General features: G+C 45.6%; 2 protein-coding genes across 4 annotated transcripts in view; one reads left to right on the top strand and one right to left on the bottom strand.

Moving 5' to 3' along the window:
• Window positions 1–6: 6 nt before the first annotated feature.
• TMEM60 (transmembrane protein 60) lies at window positions 7–4,536 on the bottom strand. Its single transcript, XM_068276209.1, has 2 exons — window positions 4,006–4,536; window positions 7–630 (listed from the first exon to the last, which is right to left on the bottom strand). Exon 2 carries the CDS (start codon window positions 580–582, stop codon window positions 175–177), a length of 408 nt encoding a protein of 135 aa, XP_068132310.1. The 5' UTR covers window positions 583–630; window positions 4,006–4,536; the 3' UTR covers window positions 7–174.
• A 30-nt stretch (window positions 4,537–4,566) lies between these two features.
• Window positions 4,567–22,045, top strand: part of PHTF2 (putative homeodomain transcription factor 2) — a 174,350-nt gene continuing 156,871 nt past the window's right edge. For all 3 annotated transcript variants that reach the window (XM_068276208.1, XM_068276207.1, XM_068276206.1), the window contains exon 1: window positions 4,567–4,735. The gene's annotated coding sequence lies outside the window, so the exon portion shown is untranslated. The remainder of the gene's footprint in view (window positions 4,736–22,045) is intronic.

Genomic DNA, 22,045 nt, shown 5'->3' with positions numbered 1-22,045 from the left:
AAGTTGGCTGAACAACTGAACCCATTATTCTGCAAGATGACTGTAGTTGGGGAAATGCTTTTGTTTATAACAGTTTTATGAGGTTAAAGACTGGGTACTGAGGAATAACATGTTAAAAGGTATGCATTGCAAGATTCCAGACTCCTGTAGTGGCCAGCACTATAATTCATGGTATTATTGGTCTCGTCTAACACAAAATACATTTATACCCAGTTCAGTAAGTCCTCCAATCAGTAGAATCCATAAAGGAATAAACACAAAGCATAAATATATTGTGGTGAACTGTTCTAGCCTGGCACACAGGGCAAAACAAAATGCCAGTTTAAGTAGCATGGCTGTAAGATACCATGACTTTTTCTTCATATTCTGAGCTCCATTCCTGGGATCATATCCAGATTTACATCTCCCTGCCATTTTCACTATCAGCATGACAAGAAGAATAGTGTCAAAAATCCAGACAGGGATGAAAATGATGAACCAGTTCCATGGTGCTTTCTCATCCAGCTTCAACACCACCATGATCAGGAAGAGCAAACTAAAGAGCCAAGTGAGCAGCACTCTCTGCGCCAGGGACATTCTCATTTAAACTGATTTTAGGGGGTTTCTGAGCCAAGATGAAGTGTGGTATCCCTAGATCAAAGCAGAAACACAATAAACTATAGACTTTGTTAGACAGTACTAGAGAGGAGAAAGGTTCATTTTACACATTTAAAATTATACAAATATGAAATAACACTATTGACTAGATCAGTGCTTCATTTTGAATTGTTTAAAATAACAGGATTAGGCAGGTGTACAAAAGATGCTGGAATGTGTTGAGAACAGAACACAATGTCCTGACCTGCAGCATTTTTCTGCAACAGACCGCAAACAACGGGTGCACGGACACAATGGAAACCTATGAACAGTGTCCATTCCCACTAGGATGATTGCTGCATGCAAAAACTCACCTGTCCGTGGATTCAGTTCCACCGCTCAGTCTACTGCAGGAGGGAAACCCAGTAGACTGGCAGAAGCATGGGCCTCTCCCACTGGATTGCAAAAGACCAGTGGGAATCCTCCTTAGCAAGATTGGTCAGTAGTGGACCAATGAAAATCCTCCCTGTTGCTAGGAAGAATTGTTCTGTTTTGCATGCTCTTAAGCAGCAACCAAGTCTCATGCAGTAATCTACTTTGCTTACAAAGACAGTATTTATTTACATAGTTGGGTTGAAATAAAAAACCAAACAAAAAAAAACCAAACAAACAAACAAACAAACAGAGTTCAACCAGAAAATAAAGTACACCAGCCTGCACCCTCATATAGCCCTGTTGATCCAGAGAAAGGCAAAAAACCCTTACATGGCATGGTCCAATTAACCCCAAAAGGGAAAGAAAACCTTCCCAACTCCAGATGGCAATCAGATAAAATCCCTGGATCAACACCACTGGGTGGCTAAAACATTTTTCCTCCATGCGCAGATCATGTCCCCTAGTCCTTTGTAAATGCCTAGGGACAAAAAGCTCATCCACCAAGCTTTTATACTTCCCTCTGATGTATTTGGTACTGTGCAGTGATTTGTTAGGATTCATTGTTGAAGATCTGATTTGTGAGATGGATAAGTCCTGACAACACATTGCTCAGTACAATCTGACTGCTGTTGGCAAGCACAGCTGAGTTAGGCCTCCTGTAAAGTGGCAGAACACTTGTTAGCACTCGGTACAGCGAGTGGAGAGGCGGCCACTGTATTGATTCACATCTGAGCATGGCCATGCTCAACCACAACATGTTTTTACAGCCGGGCAATTTGTATTGTATAAAAGGAAATAAATACGCTCGCCTCCATGTCCCTCTTAGGTCAGTTGTACTTTGAGAGGAAATGGGAGGGTGAGGGCGATTTAACACCTTACCCTTGCTGCCCAAACATGCATTAACAGAACCACTGGTTTGTAGCATCTGAACTGAAGTGATGGATTATAGTCACATTATTTTCAATTAGTATTGGAGGAGATCATTACATACAATTCCTTGCAATTTAAAGGGAATGTCCAGGCAGCTAAAAAAAAAAAATTAAATTCCTCCAGCCCCTTGCGGCCGACCTGTCTCTCGCAGCAGCTCCAGTCCCAGCCGCCGTCCCAGATTCCCCACCGGTGCAGTGGCCGACCTCACGAGGTTGTCCTCTACTGCGACAGCGCCGCTGTCAATCACTCGCACGTGGTGTGGAGTGTACTGCCTGTGCCACACCACATGTGAGTGATTAACAGAGGCGCTCACACAGGTGCAGTAGTCAAGCGAGGTCAGCCTCTGCACCGGCAGGGACCCTGGGCCGGTGGCTGGGGAGCTGAGCTGCTGCGAGGGACATGTCAGCTGCAAGGAGCTGGAGGAAGCCCCGGGTAAGTAAATGACATTTTTTTGGGCTGCCTGGATATTCCCTTTCAGGCAAGCTTGTGGGGAACCTCCATAAAAGTTAGTTACCTACCACTATAGAGGGAAGCTTCTGCCTGATCCAGAGGCATCTCTAATCCTTCTTAAGCCCACTGCTGCTCGCCAGGAGCCTCTTCTTCTTCAGTTTTGTGCTCCCAACTGAGTGCGGGTGCACCGACAGCCCACACCTGCATAATAGTATGGAATGGGGCGCTAGACTTCTTTAGGGGACCCAGCAAGAAACTCCAGAGGGAAATGAAGCTAACGTGATTGGGTGGGCGGCACCCTCTCAAACAGCTAGGTTTTCAATAAGTTGTAGTAAACGATGCCCACACCATTTGGCTAATCACAACACTTTGTGCTGTAGAGGGTGCTGTGACTGGAGAACTGATCCATATGAGGTTTCCTGCTGGGTCCCCTAAAGTAAACTAGCACCTGGAGTGGCTCATGCATGGAAGAAAAAGTCTCACATGAACGGACCCCTGTTCCTGCCCAGGCCGTAATCATACAGTCGCACAACCCTATAAGACACAAAAGGCACTTGAAGGGCTAGCTTGAGGTGAATGGGGGAAGACTTTGGATTACCCAGAGGCTTCCTTCTACTGAGGTATCTTTTTTGATTTTTTTTTTGTTCAGGTAAACTTTAAAGGGAAACTTAAGTCAACTATAAAAAATGAGATTTACTCACCTGGGGCTTCCTTCAGCCCCCAGCAGCCGATCGGTGCCGTCGCAGCCCCGCTCTGACGCTACAGGACCTGCCGGCGAACACTTCCGGTTTGGCCGTCACCGGCCGACAGGCATGGGAACGCGAGTGATTCTTCGCGTTCCCAGCCTGTATATCGCTCTCTACGCTGCTATTGCGACCAGCTGGTCGCAATAGCAGCATAGAGAGCGATATACAGGCTGGGAACGCGAAGAATCACTCGCGTTCCCATGCCTGTCGGCCGGTGACGGCCAAACCGGAAGTGTTCGCCGGCGGGTCCTGGAGCGTCAGAGCGGGGCTGCGAGGGCACAGATCGGCCCCTAGGGGCTGAGGGAAGCCCCAGGTGAGTAAATCTCATTTTTTATAGTTGACTTAAGTTTCCCTTTAAAGCAAGTCTGAAGGGAAATTAAAATACAAGCAGAGGGAAGACTCTGGGTCCTATAGAGCCTTCCTGTTCTCCTCACGGTGTCCTCATTCCCCGCAGGCTCCTCCATTTGAATCTCCCGCCACGGGTGACTTCGCAAGTCTTTGAAAGCTCTCTGTACTGCGCACGTACAAGTGCGCGAGAGAGGGCGCTCGCGTGTGCGCAGTATGGAGCAACCCTAGTGCTTCCGAAGCCACCCCAAGGAGGAAGAGAGTACTGCTAATGGGGAGCCTGTGGGGGACTGCGAGGAGAAATGCCTTCCCTCTCCTGATGTATGTTTTTTTTTTTTTCAATTCAGACTCCCTTTAAGGAGGCAGTACTGGAATCATGAATGCTATTAGTAAAAAACTTTTATTTTTATCATTATTATATATTCAATATTAGGTTCCTGGCTACAGACATAGTCGTGAGGTTTCTGGGTTACAGACAGAAATAAAATAATAACGTGACATTAGGCGGTGTGACGATTCTCACCAGGAAGCCGCGGAGTCATTCACGTGTGAGGAAGCCGCGGAGTCATTCACGTGTGAGGAAGCCCGAGCATCCTGTTGTCATTATTCCATGTTCCGCTCCATGGCTGCATCTCCCCCAACAGCAGCACTCACTTTACTTCTACTGCAGCCTCGCAGCATCTCTTCCTAATTCTACACAAACGCTGATTGGACGCCTGCCCTGTCAACACACATATTTCATCCAATAACACGGTAAGAGGGAGGAGATTTTTGAGACGCACATTGTAGACGTAACACCTTGTTTTACGTCATAATATTAGCATAGGTCTCTTGTGAATACATTGCGGCTACTGCCACTTGCCATTGCAAATATTATAAAGCTCCAGACTGGTCTGGCGCCGTCTCTAGTATTACCCGCTATCGCACTCCCGTAGCGTTCGTCCGTCCCTGACTCGATATGGCGTCAGGTGATTTGTGTGGCTAGGGGAAATGCACGCCTTCCATCTTTGTTTTGGGAAAGGCGTTCGCCAGTTATTGGTACAGTGCCTCCTGTGACGCGCTCGCCGTTGCTAGGGGGCGGTTCCTCAGTTTTTGCCTGTGGCGCTATTGGACTGGCTTGTATTCAGTGGGTCCCGGGAACGCGCAGCGGGAGCGTGCGCACGCAAGGGCTAATGTTCCGGTGAAATTCAAACAGCTCTGTCCGGGGTTCCGCGGCAGTAGAGGAGAAGACGGATGCGGCTCAGGGGTAGCAGGTAACTAGAGGCACAGTCTTATCTCTCGAAGTGTTAGAACAGCCGCTAGTGTGCACGGATAGGTTATTAATGTTCTGCTAAGCCGCAAAAACAGGTCCTTCACAGCAGCAGCCTTTCTATTTCCCTAATACATCCCTATCGCGGTCATATCCCCCCCCCCCCCCCCCCTGTGGTCATTGCTGCCCTCTGTGACATATGCTTGCGGTCAACATAACAAAGGGCAGATGCACTCCTATGGGCATCTGTGTGGCTGGTGACATGTCTGTCAGGGTCGCCTGTGCCAGATATACACAACATGCTGCAAGGCAATATGGCTCGTCACCCAGTGCCCCAGCCTAATCAGTTTTCAAGGTCCACATCAGACTTGCAGTTCCTGTGTATTGTTCTGTTCTGTCCTTCAACACTCTGATGATTATGATTTTTCGCACAGTAACCCAGACCAACAGCAAATGTCCTTTAAATTGTTTCCTGATTTGCTTTTAAGCAGTTGCATCTTAATATATCATATTGGCATGTTCATTTTTGTGAAGAACATGCGAATTTTCTTTGAAAATTGTTTTGACTCTGATGCTAAAATGCAGCCTCAGACACAACAAACCTCGTTTTGGTTTTATTTCGTAAGGACAACATCTGTCAGTTTTATTTATTTCTTATTTTAACTCCTTTTATGTTCTGAGTGACTTACGTAACTGGCAGTGATGGATACCTGGAAGTAGGAGATGAGCAATTTGACTTTCTCGTGGATTCTTGAGCTACAGAAACCAGAATTGGGTCAGAATCTGATCTCTGAGCGGGTCTAATCAGATTAGGAAAACTAATGATTGAATCAATTTGTCAATTATTCATTATGTTTTCTGATTCTAGAAAGCTTAATTTAAGATTTCATCGCTACTGGCCAGTTTAAACACTTGCCGGTGCATTATTTCCTTCACTCATTTTTTTGTTCTTATTAATTCTGTACATACATATAGCAAATGTGGTGAAAGATTCATATCAGTGCCTACTCATTATCAGATCTGATCTATACATTCCTAGTGGTTTGGGTCACTCCAAGCTGCTTGGTTACTCTGTTGTACTGGTCCAAGCCCTATCCCATACAGCCATATCAATCCCTGCCATGTACTGATGAGGACCAAAAGCCCGAAACAGGCTGTCTGCATGTGGGGTTGGTGTGGCTGTGTAATATTTAAAGGGAAGGTTCAGGGACTATAAAAAAAAATCCAAATCCACTTACCTGGGGATACCTCCAGCCCGTGGCAGGCAGGAGGTGCCCTAGGCGCCGCTTCCGGTGGCGCGCCTGACCTGGCCAGTCCGGCTGCCAGGTTGGGCTTCTTCTGCGCTCCAATCTGCGTCTCACTGGTGCGCGCTGACATCATCGGACGTCCTCCGGGCTGTACTTTTAGTAGTTACAGTAGTTCTGAGCCTGCGCAGTACAGCCCGGAGGACGTCCGATGATGTCAGCGCTCACCAGTGAGACGCAGATTGGAGCGCAGAAGAAGCCTGACCTGGCAGCCGGCCTGGCCAGGTCGGGCACGCCACCGGAGACCACCGGGAGCATGTGGAGCGGTGCCGAGGGCACCTCCTGCCTGCCACGGGCTGGAGGAAGCCCCAGGCAAGTGGATTTGGTTTTTTCTTTTTTGACAGTCCTTGAACCTTCCCTTTAAAGCTATAGGCTTGCTATACACCAGTGGTTCTGGATGCTTGCCTGGCTTACAGGGGTGAAAAGAGATCATTTGCATATTCAGTAGTGGTGCATTGTGGGTAACCACAAATGTTCACTTATAGCTGGATTATTGCAAGTTTCCCTGCTGTTTTAAGAAGACAAATTTCACCAAGCATTGCTTATTAGTAGGGGGGCTTTTGGGTCTCTTATCTCCCTATACATTCCTAGTGGTTTGGGTCACCCCAAGCTGGTTGGTTGCTCTGTATATCTGATCTAGTATCCCTCTCCCTGCTACAATACATACAAAGCTATAGAGCCTTGCTTTAGTGTATCGCCTGCTTTTAATTTTGAAAAGTTAATGATAAAATGGGAAGCTTGACAAATTCTCTGCTAATAGTGTCATCGGCAACAGATTATTGTAGTTGACATTTGCTGAATAATATTTGCTTGAGACAGAATTTCTGGAATGCTGTCTGGTCAGCAAATGACAATACTATTATTTTGGTACAGAAAGGAAACCTATACTTGGATACAGTGTCATTCAGCTGTTACTTGCGATGTATTGTATTTGCTATGCAAAGTTGTGTTGTTTCATTCACACACTTCATGTATTTCACTGAACCATTACATTAAAGCCCTAGTCCAGGATGAACAGGACACATGTCATTGCACATATTTGCAGCTGTTCTAGAGAAATTCCAGGAAGTTAGGATTGTAAACCTAGCTTAACAGGTAATAAAAATGAATAATGCAAAATGGTTTGGATGCAATATGTTTACAGGTTATAATATAGTCTACACAATGTGCATAGAAATAAACCTGAACTGAAAATAAACTTGTGAGATTACTGTATCTGTGGGTGAAATAGAACTTTTCTGGATTCCCATATTTCTATTTTGGATGAAAATGTCAGGATGAAGTCTGAGCTATGTTTAACTTACATTCCTGCTATTCATTCAGTTCCACACAGAAATATAGGAGTGCTGTAAAAACAGTGCAGGAGATTTGGGCGCACCTGGTGGCACCAGGCCATAAGAGGAATAGCGGAGCTCAGTGAGTAATTTGGGCGCCATCAAAAGAGGGAGTAAAAATACTACAAAAACACTGTTAGTTTGCCAGCAATAGCTGGAAGATAGAATTACATAATTCCCTACTATCCAATTACTATTCCTGGAGGGGGAATAGTAATTAACGCCGCCGGGCAGGTTGAGCTGTTTATCGGCTTTACCCTGCGCCCAAAATCTCCCAGCGGGTGAATAATTGGTACGCAAAATATAACCTTTTGAACTTTTGATCACTTTCCTGCTATCTTTTAACCTCCTTGCCGGCTATCCCGAGCTCAGCTCGGGGTAACCTGTGCAGGAGGATTTCTCAGGCCCCGCTGGGCTGATTTGCATTTTTTTTTTATTGCACGCAGCTAGCACTTTGCTAGCTGCGTGCATATTACGATCGTCACCGCTGAGTCGCCGCTACGTGCCGCGCCCCCCCCCCCCCCTCCAGACCCCTTGCGCAGCCTGGCCAATCAGTGCCAGGCAGCGCTGAGGGGTGGATCGGGATTCCCTCTGACGTCGGTGACGTCATCCCGCCCCGTCGCCATGGCGACCGGGGAAGCCCAGCAGGAAATCCCGTTCTGAACGGGATTTCCTGCTTACTCTGATTGCCGTAAGGCGATCGGAGTGGGTGGGGGGTTGCCGCTGCTAAGCCCTGGGCTCGCTACATGATTAAAAAAAAAAAAAAAAAAAAAAAAAAGTGCTGCGCTGCCCCCTTGCTGCAGGAATTGGACCAGCAAGGGGGTTAAAGAGTATCTCCAGTGTACATTTGGCAATTGTTAAAGTAAATCATGAGGGGAGCAAGAGGATTTATACTTACCCTGGGGCTTTTTCCAGCCCCCTGTAGTCCAGCAGCATTTTTGGTGTTCATTCAGTCCCCTCTATTCTCCCACTGTCACCCCTGGTAATATATTACTACTGCATATGCATGGTCCTGGGCCGCACGCCTCTTGGATTCTGCTCCCGTGGCCGGGAGTTGTCCGCACAGTTTGTTGAGGCTTGTAGCTGTGCAGGTGGAGAACTCTCCCGGCTACGAGAGCACAACCAAGGTCAGGGACTTTACCGGGGTTAACTGTGCGAGAACAGAGGGGACTGAATGGACACCAAGGAGCTGACTGGCTGGATGAAGCACCCGATAAGTATGAATCGTTTACATGCACTCGTCTCGGGTCACTTTAAAGGGAACCTAAACTGAGAGGAATATGGATTTTTCCTTTTAAACAATACCAGTTGCCTGGCAACCCTGCTGATCTATTTAGCTGCAGTAGTGCCTGAATCACACACCTGAAACAAGCATGCAGCTAATCCAGTCGGACTTTAGTCAGAGCACATGATCTGCATGCTTGTTCAGGGGCTGTGGCTAAAAGTATTAGAGACACAGGATCAGCAGGATAGTCAGGTAACTGCTATTATTTTAATATGAAAAATTCACATTCTTCTCAGTTTAGGTTCCCTTTAATGTACTCTTTATTGTCCACTAACAGGGGGTTGGAGATCAAACTAGTGAATTACTCACCTGTTCATCCTAAAGTGGTCATTAATCCTAAACCCCGCTCACTGTTAGAATAAAAAAAAGCCCACTGTGGTGGCTTTTATCAAAAGCCTGCTAAAAAGTCCAGAGCATTGAGGCCACCCCACCTGTCTTACCGTGGCCTACCCCCAGCTCAGAAGCCGCGGCATGATAGGCTACCGCCGAGCTGGGGGGCAGGCCACTGCAACACAGGTTGGGGTGACCTCAGAGCTCTGGACTTTTCATCAGGATAAGGGCAAGTGGCAGGATTTAAGATTAATGACCATTTCAGGGCAAACGGGTGAGTTAGTATACAGAATTTGCATAATCCTGCATGAATTCGTAAAGGTACCTACACTCATGAAGAATGTTGCCTGCGGGGATCAGGACTCATTCTGCATTCTCCTTCTATGGAGGAGGGAGTAGGGATGACAGTGTGGCACACAATGGATCGGCTGCTAGTGGGAGGAGTAAGGTAGAGAACAGTGCACTTGGCTGCCACAATCCGATACTCCGAATCACTCTGCCGTGCCTCAGGGAGGCTGTACAAACAATAAATTCTCAGCTGATACAAGCCCGACTAGCTGCCTCATTAGAGAGCCACGTAACTTGTGTATGAGGCTTTATTTTTTAGGAGAACTTTCTGCACAGATAAAGCCCTTATTAAGGTGCATTCACACTATTTGTGTTGCTGTGTTCTGCATTGCTGGATGTAAGCACACTGCCCATACAATTGTATGGGTATGTTCACATCTCTGTGTTGTAATTAGCCACATTATCCAAACTAACTTTCTACGGTGCGTTTCTGGATAATGCGTGGGTTAACAAGTACGTTACCATAGCAATCTTCATGCTATAAAATATAATGTACAAAGTGCACGATGCCTTATGCCCACATTGTAGCACAGGCAGTATGCAATGTTTCCTTCATTACTTCAGGTACCCTCATGAAAAGAAAAGCAAAAAAAACACAGGCCTGTGGATGTTTGAAGGTGTACCCAGAACACAGTAAAATAAAAGATAATTACCTAAGAAGAGGGAAGCCTCTAGATCCTGCAGAGGCTTTCCACATCCTCCTGGTCCCCACTGTTGCTGTAACCAGACTCCTGGAACATATCGGAGAAGAGGTTGACAGATATGTTATTGTAGCCACACTCCCCATGCACAAGTGGGGCCATACTGCGCCCTTCTGTGTGAGTGCGGCCACGCCTGTGCAGTAAGCCAGAGCCGCTTGCCCACGAGCAGCTCCATGCTACAGAACAGGTGCAGCACTTTCTTACAAAAAGGAGCATGGATGTGAACCTCCTAAGGGTTCTGGGCAGCAGCGGTGGTCTGGGGTATCTGAGGCTTCCCTCTTTTAAAGGACTTACGGGCCCAGATTTTATAAAAGAAAAAAAAAAAAAAAAAGTTAGCTACCTGCTTTAGCTTGTCAGGCACGGAGGACGCCCTCCGTGCCGTTCCGCTACTGTTACATGGATCTGGGGGTTGGCCTTAGAGCTGCGCAGCCGCACTCGCGGCTATGCGTACTGCGCAGCCGCGCCCAGCTCCGGCCGCCATCTTTGTACAGGCTGGAGAGCCCGACCCGGGCCGCGCGGTCGGGGACCGTTCGGGGGGCTATTGAGTGGCGGGGACCCGGCGGAACGGCACGGAGGGTTCGGACGGCGTCCTCCGTGCCTGACAAGCTGACGCAGGTAGCTAACGTTTTTTTATTTTTTTCTAAAATCTTGGCCTTGTAAGTCCTTTAAGGTAAGTATCTATCTAATTTAAAAAAAAAAATACTCCAGCTTGGGTTCTAAGTGTTGGGCAAAGTTATTATCTCAAACTAGAATTTTGACCCGTTTCAAAAGCCATCATGGAGAACTAGAGCGTACACTCCTCTTCTCCCTGGAACCTATAGCTAGCCATATTTAATCAGTTAAAGGTTTGATTCAATAAAAACATTAAAACAAAGGAAAATCGATTAAAAGCTAGGTCAGCTAGCTAGGTAATTTGACCAGTTTCTGTGGGCTTGAATGGCAGAAGCCCTTTTGATTTTTAATTTTTTTTTTCGTTTACTTTCTCTAAAATACCCTTGGCAAAAGCAGTAACTGCTTGCCTTTCAGCTTTTTACTGCATACACCAGTACAAAGCTAGCAGTGGTGACACTTAAATTGATTTTGAACATAATTTTGCTCCTTGAAAAGCTTTTTCCTGGATAGAGATGGCGGCATACAGATGGGTTAGGCCACGCCCCCTGACCCCGATAGCACAGCACACATAATAAATTCAAAGAACCCGCCCCCTCCAGCCATTCTTTTTTTAACTGTCCTCGAATGGACGACACACTTTTTACTTGTTATATATTTAAGCGCCGTTTTTTCTTTTACCTTTTTCTTCCCGTTTTTTTGGCGTAATATGGATGGGTTCAGCCTCTCCCATCCTTGCGGTGCATTGCTGCCTCTAAATGGGGCTTATATATGCGGAGGTGGAAGCTCTCTTGACCGCATTTAGTTTTCCCCTGTTGGCAGCTGACGCTGTTTGTTTACAGCTAGATGGCTCTTAGTGTGGCGTGATCTCGCGGGATTTGCTGAGATCATCGCCTATTGGCTGGAAGGGTCACCTGACTGGGGTTCCCGGAAGAGAAAGAGGAAGAGGATTTAAACTGGCCAAAGCGCGCAGAACGCCAGAGCGGGTGGCAGCTGATCCTGCACGCTGCGGTACCGCTCTGGTTGCAGTATCTTCATCGCCTTGGAGTCGGTTTTCAGCATTGACCTTCAGGTATGCAGGCAGCTATCCTTCAATTGCAGCTGACCAGGTAATATGATTTTATTTGTATCTGATGACATGTCAATATGATTTTAGGATGGATGTTCATGGAGAAGCTCCTTCAAATCCCCGGGAGAGGTACTGAGTGACTGAATGTCACTCTTTTCTTTTCTCACGTGGGTGTTATTTGATATATTTTAATGCCACAGGGGTTTAATGGTTTAAAAAAAAAAAAAAAAAAAAAAAAAAAAGAGTGCTATCTCCCCTTATATTTGTCGGATTTTTTAGTGGAGCATATCTTTTTTTTCTATGTCTCCACAGTCCGCATGAGGGAGAGAGTGGACAAGAGGTGTCTAAACGTCACCAGTCCTTAAGAGGGGCGCAATCTCGGTCATCCTCAAGACCTGGGAGAAATCGATCTTCTTATGATGCAAGCTCATCTAAAAGAAAGTCCCCTGAAAAGAGAGAAAAGTCCAAGAAGGATGATAAAAGATCACAAGAAAGGCGTGCATCCAGGAGGCGCTCTCCGTCTAGGAGATATTCTCCATCCAAAAGACGCTCTCCATCTAGGAGACGTTCTCCCTCTAGGAGACAGTCTCCAGGAAGATACTACAGTAGAAGGAGCAGATCGCCTAGACAAAGATATGATTCTAGGAGAAGGTCCCCTAATAGGAGATACTCTCCAGACTTTGGCTACTATAGACATTACTCACATAGGAGATCTCATAGCCCACATAGAAGGCAAAGATCCCCAATTCCAATACCTATGGAGGATCAAAGATACTCCCAGCCCGCTAAATCCCTGTGTTGGTCCTGTGCCCAGCCAGCTCTTCCTGACAAAATGGTGTGTGAGGCATGTTTTGCTGAGTTAGGAAGGGACAAAGATGCTGATAACCAGCAAGTAATGTCTCTAATCCAGCAGGCAGTTCAAGAAACTTTTGACAAGATGGCAGTATCTCAACAGGGTACGTCTGTTCCTTAAGCTCAGACAGATGAGGCCGCTTCCACTTCAGGCCTACCTCCAGTAGGTTTTGACTTTGCTTTAGTTCCAGCCTTTGTTTCAGCTATTAAGTCTGCAATTGGCTGGGAAGAGGATAAGGAAGCGGAACAAGAGCCGGATAAATATTACCCGCATTTAAACAGACAGCCGAATAATTTCCCAATGATGAAAGTTATTAAAGACATATTTATTAAAGAGTTGAACAAGGTGGAACAAAAACCTTCCTTATCTAACAGGTTTATGAAACTTTACCCATTTAGTAATGAAGATGCAAAGGTAATGGATTGTGCACCGGTGGTGGACGCATCCATCATGAGGCTGGCGCGTCATGTTACTCTGCCTATGGACGATGCTGTGTCTTTTAGCAATCCATTAGATAGGAAGGTAGATACTGACCTTAAGAAGGCTTTTCTTGCGGCTGGGGCGGCATGTAAGCCAGCAGTAGCCCTAACCTCTTTGGCGAAAGCAATTAAGGTCTGGGTCGAAAATATTGAGATAGCCCTCAATTCTGGCACTGACAGGCAAGAAATTATAAAAGCCTTAGACGAATTGAAGCTGGCGGGTGACTTTGTAGGAGAAGCGGCTATCGATACCATAAGATCTTCAGCTAGAGCAATGTTGCTTAATGTAACAGCTAAGAGGGCACTATGGCTAAAACCTTGGTCTGCGGACCAATCTTCCAGAAATAATTGGTGCAAAATACCGTTTGACGGTGAGCACCTATTTGGTACAGAAATGGACGGGGCAATAGCCAAAGTAACCGGTGGAAAATCCGGATTATTGCCACAGGACAGGAAGTCAAAGACTTTTCGTCAGCAGCCAAATAGGAAGCAGTCTTCGGGGAGATACCAGCAGGCACGGTCCTATAAGCCCGGAAAACCATTTAACAGGAACTGGAGGGGTACTCAGTCGTCCTTTCTTAAGTCAGGGAAAAACAAGACTAACCCTGGAGCTAGCCAAGGCCCAAAGACATTCTGAAGGTGCGACCACCCAGACGAACCAGGTGGGAGCAAGACTGCGTTCTTTCCTGGATGTTTGGGTGGAGACGATAAAGGACGATTGGGTAGTGAAAACCTTAACGAAAGGTCACTCCTGGAAATTCAAGCATACTCCACCCAGAAAGAGGTTTGTAGAGACAAAGTTAGTGCGCAACCTTCAGAAGCGTCAGACATTGTTAGACTATGTGAACTTCTTGGTCAAAGCCAATGCAATAGTCAAAGTTCCACGAAAAGAAGAATTCAGAGGAATTTATTCTCCACTCTTCTTGGTTCCCAAAAATTCGGGAGGTTGGCGTCCAATACTAGACCTGAAGTTTCTCAACAAGTATATAAAGATTTGTCACTTCAAAATGAAATCCCTACAAACTATTATAAAGGTCGTAAGGAAGTTCGATTGGATGTCGACAATCGATCTCGCAGACGCTTACCTTCACATTCCAATACGTCAAAGTTTTCAAAAATACCTGAGGTTCTCAGTAAACAATCAGCACTGGCAGTTTCAAAGTCTACCTTTCGGCCTGTCGACAGCCCCAAGAACTTTCACAAAAATACTGGTTCCAGTAATAGCATTCTTGAGGCAGAAGGGTATAAGAATATTCCATTATCTGGACGATATTCTTTTAGTCAACCAAGATCGTTCCCTTCTTCTCCAGCACCAGCAAACACTATTGTCACAACTTCAGTCGTTAGGTTGGATTGTAAATCTACAGAAAAGTCAGTTGTCACCCTCTCAAGATCTAATATTTCTGGGAGCAAGGTTCATAACCAGTCAAAACGAAGTCTGCCTTCCGACTCAGAAGGTGATATCAATCCGAGAGAAGATCAGATCAGTACTATCTCAGAGATACCTGTCAGCAAGGAGATGCCTCAGTCTTCTGGGAACTCTCTCATCCACAATTCCCATGGTGAAATGGGCACACTGGAACCTAAGAGAATTTCAAATCTTCTTTCTAAGCAAATGGAACAAGAAATTCATGTCCCAGAAGATGGTGTTACCGTTAAATGTCAGAAACTCGTTGATCTGGTGGACTCAGGAAGCTCACTTGACGAATGGCTACCAACTCTTACAGGACAGTCTAGTCATAGTGACTACAGACGCCAGTCTAGTCGGATGGGGAGCCCATTGCGAAGGTATGCAAGTACAGAACAGATGGAAGACGATGCAGTCTGGAGTTCCCTCGAACATAATAGAGCTGAGGGCGGCATACTTAGCTTTAAAGGTTTTTCAGCATCTGATCATAGGGAAACATGTGCTTCTTCAAATAGACAACACGACGGCAGTAGCCTACATCAGAAGGCAGGGGGGAACAAGAAGCCAGTCTTTGTTTCAAGAAGTAAGCCATATAATGACCTGGGCGCAGAAAAATTTGTCGACTCTCACGGCAGTATATCTGCCGGGACCCCAGAATTGTCTGGCAGATCATCTCAGCAGGCAATTCGTGAGTCCTCACGAATGGGAATTGAACAGTCAAGTATTCCAGTTGATCGTGCAGAAGTGGGGCCTTCCGCAGATAGACATGTTTGCCTCTCCAGAGAACAGGAAGTTACCACTCTACTTCTCCCGTTATCACAATCCAACATCAACAGGAGTGGACTGTCTGACATTACCTTGGGATTTCAGCCTGGGATACGCATTTCCTCCATTCCCTTTAATAATGAGGTTTCTTCAGAGGATGACCTTAGAATCAACCATGATCATCCTTATTGTTCCAAACTGGCCCAGGAGACCATGGTTTCCAATGTTAATGGAGATGAGTGTGGAACAACCAATCAAGCTGCCTCAGATTCCGGATCTTCTGACACAGGGAGAGCAATTGTACCCCAATGTCAGCAGCCTCAATTTGACGGCCTGGAGGTTGAGAGGCGGAAGTACTTAACTTTAGGTTGTTCAGAAGAAGTGACGGCTACTTTGCTGCTGGCCAGAAAAAAATCAACAAATGCCACATACCATAGGATATGGGATAGATTTGCTAACTTTGCAGCAGCTAATAGCTTCGACATCTTAACACCGAGAGTGCAAGATATCCTGGGTTTCCTTCAATCCGGTGTGGATAAAAACCTGAGCTTGTCTGCAATCAAAGTGCAAATTTCGGCTCTCTCTGCATTGACTAGTATAAGATGGGCCCTGAATCCTATAGTCATTCAATTTGTACAAGCTGTTCACAAACTAAGGCCTCCAAGGAAGCCTTTCTTCCCCCAGTGGGATCTTTGTGTAATTTTGGAAGTTCTATCAAATCCACCCTTTCATCCAGTAGAATCAGCATCTTTATGGAATACTACCCTGAAAACAGTGTTCTTGGTTGCTATTTCATCAGCAAAGAGAGTATCTGATTTGCAAGCCCTTGGGTGCACGGAAAATCTGCTTCAATTTTTCCCAGATAGGGTAGTCATTAGACCAGTGGTTCAGCATATACCCAAAGTGTCTTCATCGTTTCATATTAATCAAGAACTTACCTTGCCAACATTTCGTTTAGGCCAGGAAGATCATCCATTAGATGTAGGAAGGAGCATTAAGACCTATTTGGACATTACTCAGTCATTCAGAAATTCTGATCATCTATTCGTAAATATTCAAGGGGCTAGGAAAGGTGAAGCCGTAACAGCTAGAACAATAGCGAGTTGGCTGGTTAAGATAATTCAAATGAGTTACAAGGCTAAAGGATTGCAAGTGCCTAGAGAAATACATGCACATTCCACAAGAGGGATGGCAGCCTCTTGGGCATCTTTCGCAAAAGTCTCAGTTGAAACAATTTGTAGAGCAGCCAGCTGGTCCTCCTCTCATACTTTTCTGAAACATTACCATGTTAACCCTGCATGTCTTACCTCTCTGAATTTTGGTGAAGCTGTATTATCTGCAGTGGATAAATAAATTATGTTTATGCATTTTCCCTCCCTCTTTTGTTTGATTTTGTATATCCCATCTGTATGCCGCCATCTCTATCCAGGAAACCGGAAAATTGTATACTTACCTTCGGTAATTTTCCTTTCCTGGATTAGAAGATGGCGGCATACGAATCCCACCCTCTGGTCCATTTGAGGACTGATTTTCAAGAGAATGGCTGGAGGGGGCGGGTTCTTTGAATTTATTATGTGTGCTGTCCTATCGGGGTCAGGGGGCGTGGCCTAACCCATCTGTATGCCGCCATCTTCTAATCCAGGAAAGGAAAATTACCGAAGGTAAGTATACAATTTTCCGGTTTCCAGAAATGCCTGTGGACAGCATGTTAAGGTAACATGATCCATTAAAACGCAGTGATGTGAAGGCGCCCATAAAATTGAATGGACAGTGCGTACACATGCGAAAGCACAGTGCAATATAAGTGTACGCTAATTATGCACAGGAAAAGAGGCCTTTATAATAATCTTCAGCTTCTGGACCCTGATTCAAATAAGCAATAACCATCATTAAAGTGAACCTGAGGTGAAAATAAATTGACAAAATAAACAATTGGGTCTGTGCCCCTACTCCTAAATTACTTTTCAGATATCATATTGTGTTAATTTATTTTTAACCATTTTACAAAATAGATTGACATTTTTATTGTCTCTGCTCAATGGCAGTCTTATTAAGTCCCAGGGTTAAAATACATAAACGATTGAACCTTTTTTTTTTTTCTCTCTCCTGCCCTCAGAAGTTGTATTCTGCCAGGGAAACTTTTCTGGCTTTAATTTGCTTATCAGTGATGTTTACTATATGACTGACAAGGTACCAACAAGACAGAAGCTGTCACTTCCATGCCTGAAAATGAACTCTCTCATGCATAAAAAATAAAAACAGCCTGGTTATTAATGTTTTGCACTGTACATACACATTTCTCATTATGTCATGTCGCCTCGCGTACACTAGGGATAGCTATTCACAGGGATTTAAAAAAAAAAAACCTATCTGGGGCTCCCTCCAGGCTGATCACTCCCTTGCCATCCTCCGCAATTTGGCCTGGAAAGCCCTCCGGCCTGGGACATACTGCGCATGTGCGGGCCAGTTGTGCGCATGCTCCCTTTGCCGAGAGTGGCACAAGCACAGAACGCTCCTAGCTGGGAGAGCATGCACTGCCAGACAGTGCCTGTACTGACTGGTCCAGATTGAAGGACTTTCGGGGGCTGAATTGCACTGGAGGATGGCGAGGGAGCAATTAGCCTGGAGGGGGCTGGAGGAAGCCCCAGGTATGTATCATTTTTTAAAAATGCCCCCATCTCAGATGCACTTTAACTCAGGATGGCTATTCAACTCGTGCAAATAGCAGTTTGCATGATTCACTTACTCTGTAGTCTAGGCCAAATATGAGTTCATCTAGCATTGCTAGAAGAAACTTGTCTTAGGAAGGGGTCACACTTTGGAAAAGCACATGTATTTTTCCCATGTGCAGAAATGCTCCAGATGTGAGAACCCATGTTAATCAATGGGCTGGTTCACGTTTAGTGCTGCTCCCGCATGCGGGAAAAAACTTTGCTACCTGCGCCTCTTATTCAAACACCGTGTGTGATTCCCGTTGCGAATAGGCAGCTAACTGTTGGCCGATGGGCATGGAAAACTCGTATAAAAGAAAAATCGTCGAGTGTAATCACTTATTTATGTTCTCTGCATCCTAATGATGCTTTCCACTGCATCTTTTGATCCCCTGCTGCTCACGGGCCCTCAATAGATTATCAATAAGGACTTGTCTGTAATCTAATTGAGGCTGCGCTTCTCTTCTAGCACAAGCATGTCCATACTCGTGCCAGAAGAGGAGTACTGCCTCGAGCAGCTGGAGGGTCCTGGGCAGTAGCAGAGAACAATGTGCTCTGTGTTATATCTGTCAATGGGTCCGGGGGAATTGGGCGGCAAGGGAGAAGTCAGTTAAAGAAGATTTGGTAAAAACTGGAAAGATAGGAAATGTACTATAAGGGTCTAAGTGACTCTGACAAGGGCATATTTGTGATGACAAAATTACTAGCTCAGATATTCCCCAAACACTGCAGATCTCCTGGTGTACTCCTGATAAGTGATTAGTACCTACCAAAAGTGTTGCAAATAGGGACAGCCAGTGAACTGGCAATGGGGCCATTAATGCCCAAGATTCATTGATGTGCATGGGGTCGAAAGGCTTGTCAATCTATTTTAATTCCACTGAAGAGCTGCCGGGGCACAAATTGTTTAAAACTGAATGCTGGCCATGAGAGAGACGTGTCAGAATTCACATTGCATCTAGGCAACGGTAAAAAGCTACGTAGCTGAGTGCAGTCTTAATACCAGTTTGTGAATAATTGCTTCTGTTTCTGGGGTGACGATTTTCTATTTATGCCTAGAAATTTTGGAGCATTTGCATTTTGCGATTTTGTAGTTGCAAAATAGGAAGTAAACTTTGACCTAGAAGTCAACAGCTTTTGGCAAAAATTGCTTTGAAAATGGCTCAGTTTAGCAATTTTTGGAGTAATTTTACAGTTTTTCTAACATCTAACATCTGACGTCGGCTGCGGCTAGCTATCCCATCTAGCTAATGTTTGTGTATTGTGCAACGTGTAATATACTAAGATGACTGCTTGTATATCTCTCTTGTATATCTTTGAAACTACTTTGTGTATTTCTATGATTTTGTTGTTTTTGCTTTTACCGTACCATCACCGACCCTGTATGTGCCAAAAATTATTCCGGGTACAACCCCCGTTGTACTTGGCGAAATAAATGATTCTGATTCTTTACATTGAGGCGTAATCGCCTCCAAAATAGTGCAGGACCCACGTTTGCGTTTGAAAAAGAAATCACATCGTTCTGGTGTGATCAATCCCACACAAACACATTAGCCAAGCGCTTTTTGAAATGCTGGCTATTTTCAAAGTGCTCAAAAGCACTCTTGGGGCATTATGCAATTCACTTTTTCTCCTGGGTTTTCCAGGACGTCTCAGGACAGCAACCCTGAGACTTGTCTCCCTCCATTTCCAACTGGACAGGATACTAGTTAAAAGAATTAACATAATTGATTAGGCAGGCATACTACATAAGGCAGCATTCTCTTACCCTCATCAGTTGTTTTCCTGTCCAGCAGGATGCTGGTTGTGTGGGGAGAGCTGGCCAACCATGATAAATTTCAGGAGCCGCGGCATACAAGTGTCCCCTGTGTCAGCGCTGGTCAGGCGAGCCAGCGCGGGTGCTTGCTGTCTGCATCGGCTTCTCCCCCAGTCTGTGTTACACACCGGAACGGCTTCCGCTGGAGGACGCGCGCAGGGGGACTTGTGACTTCCGCATTACGTGACCAAGGAGGAAGTAGAATGCGTTCCATGGCTCGGCTTGCATCCCAGCGGACATTTTGCCGCATTTAGCCGCTGATTGAGCTAGTCTGCTCGGTAATGCGGTGGATTTCTAAGGGAAAGCAAACCTTTTCATTATGTTTGGGCGGAAACCTTCAGGTGACCTATTCAAAGGTTGTGCATCCTGGTCAGTCTTGTGTATGCTGACCATGGAAGCGTCCGCAGGCTCTTGCTCCCAGGGTTCTGAGGAGACAAGCTCCACTCCTTCTCTGGTATGTGTCTTCTGTTATGTCTTTATACCGGCTATTAGTTGAGGGTTATCAAGCACCCTCCCCTGGTTTCTCAGTTTTAACTTGGTTTCCGTCCTGGAAACACCCAAGAGGAATAGCTGCTGAGTTTATTTTGCCGGATTGGTGTTATCTTGGCAGCACTGCTCATGCATGAAATCCTTGGGCCACAAGCCATGGTCAGGAGACTGGTGCTGGTGGGGGGAGTCCAATATAGGAGAACTAGACAGCATAAGAAATGGTAGTGTTCCTGACGCTCTCCCCTATGCTGGAAAGATGGGATCACAGACCAGAGCTTCCAAGCTTGTTCCAGCAGCAGGGATATTCACGCATATAGTTCACATTAGAGTGTGATTTTTTTTTTTCCCCCTGTGTGTTTTACCATCTCTCTTTTTTTCCTCTATAATCTAGTAAGCTAATGGAAACTTGCAGGGTAATGATAGTTGCAAGGAGTCATTTGCTTCCCATTTGATTGGTCAGGCCTGCAGTAAACTTATGCTAGCTGTAAAGATCGCCAATTGTTGCAGGGATGTACACTCACATGGTTGATGTTAGAGTGATTTTTCCCTGGTATGAGTTTATACTTTCTCTTGTCCTCTGTGTCCATGCAATCTAGCAGTGGGTGCAAAGCAGGAGGTGAAGGTGAATTGTTGCCATTGCGGCAATAGGCTTCCCCAGGGTTATAAGATGATTTGTCAAGCCTGAACTGCAGCGATGGTGATTGACAATCTATGGAAATTTTCAGGAAGTGAATCTCTGGGTAGTTTCAAGGAGTTCCTTATTTCAAACTTGTTTCAGATCTATTGTGCGTTAGCATTTGTTTCAGATCTGCATTGCATTTGTTTCAGATCTGCATTGCATTTGTTTCAGATCTGCATTGCTTTTGTTTCAGATCTGCATTGCTTTTGTTTCAGGTCTGCATTGCTTTTGTTTCAGGTCTGCATTGCTTTTGTTTCAGGTCTGCATTGCTTTTGTTTCAGGTCTGCATTGCTTTTGTTTCAGGTCTGCATTGCATTTGTTTTGAATTTTGTTTGATTTGTCAAGCCTACACTTAAACCTTTACTGGCTGTAGAGATTGACAATTTTTCAGTGAGATACACTCTTAGTATTTAGAGTGTAATTTTCCCTGTATGTTTTATCCCCTCTCTATATTCTGGCAAAGGTGTATGTAAAGCAGAGGGTTTCAAGATTCTGGAATCTTAAAGAGAACCCGAGGTGTGTTTAAAGAATGTTATCTGCATACAGAGGCTGGATCTGCCTATACAGCCCAGCCTCTGTTGCTATCCCAACCCCCACTAAGGTCCCCCTGCACTCTGCAGTCCCTCATAAATCACAGTCGTGCTGTGAGGCTGTGTTTACATCTGTAGTGTCAGTCTCAGCTGCTCCCCCGCCTCCTGCATAGCTCCGGTCCCGGCCCCCGTCCCTTCCCTCCAATCAGCAGGGAGGGAAGGGATGCAGGCGGGGACTGGAGTTCTGCAGGAGGCGCGGAGAGAAGCAGACTGACACTATAGAGATAAACACAGCCAGCTCTGACAAGCTGTTTGTCAGCTGCATGGCTGTGCTTTATGAGGGATTGCAGAGTGCAGGGGGACCTTAGCGGGGTTTGGGATAGCAACAGAGGCTGGGCTGTATAGGCAGATCCAGCCTCTGTATGCAGATAATATTCTTCAAACCCACCTCGAGTTCTCTTTAAGCAATGTGGACAGTAATTTTTTTTCCAGTATTATAAGTAATTGTCGAATCTGCACAAAGGGCAGTGCTCAGTTGTGTGGCAGATTTATTCTGCATGGAAATTCACTGCCCATACAAATCTATGAGTCTGTGCACAGTGCG

The sequence above is a fragment of the Hyperolius riggenbachi genome, chromosome 3, assembly GCF_040937935.1.
Source record: "Hyperolius riggenbachi isolate aHypRig1 chromosome 3, aHypRig1.pri, whole genome shotgun sequence".
Lineage (NCBI taxonomy): Eukaryota > Metazoa > Chordata > Amphibia > Anura > Hyperoliidae > Hyperolius > Hyperolius riggenbachi.
Note: the sequence above shows the minus strand (reverse complement) of the source record. Positions and strands in the feature narration are given on the sequence as shown.

Excerpts from the sequence above, each read along its gene's own strand:
- TMEM60 (XM_068276209.1), bottom strand. The coding sequence starts at position 582 with ATGAGAATGTCCCTGGCGCAGAGAGTGCTGCTCACTTGGCTCTTTAGT.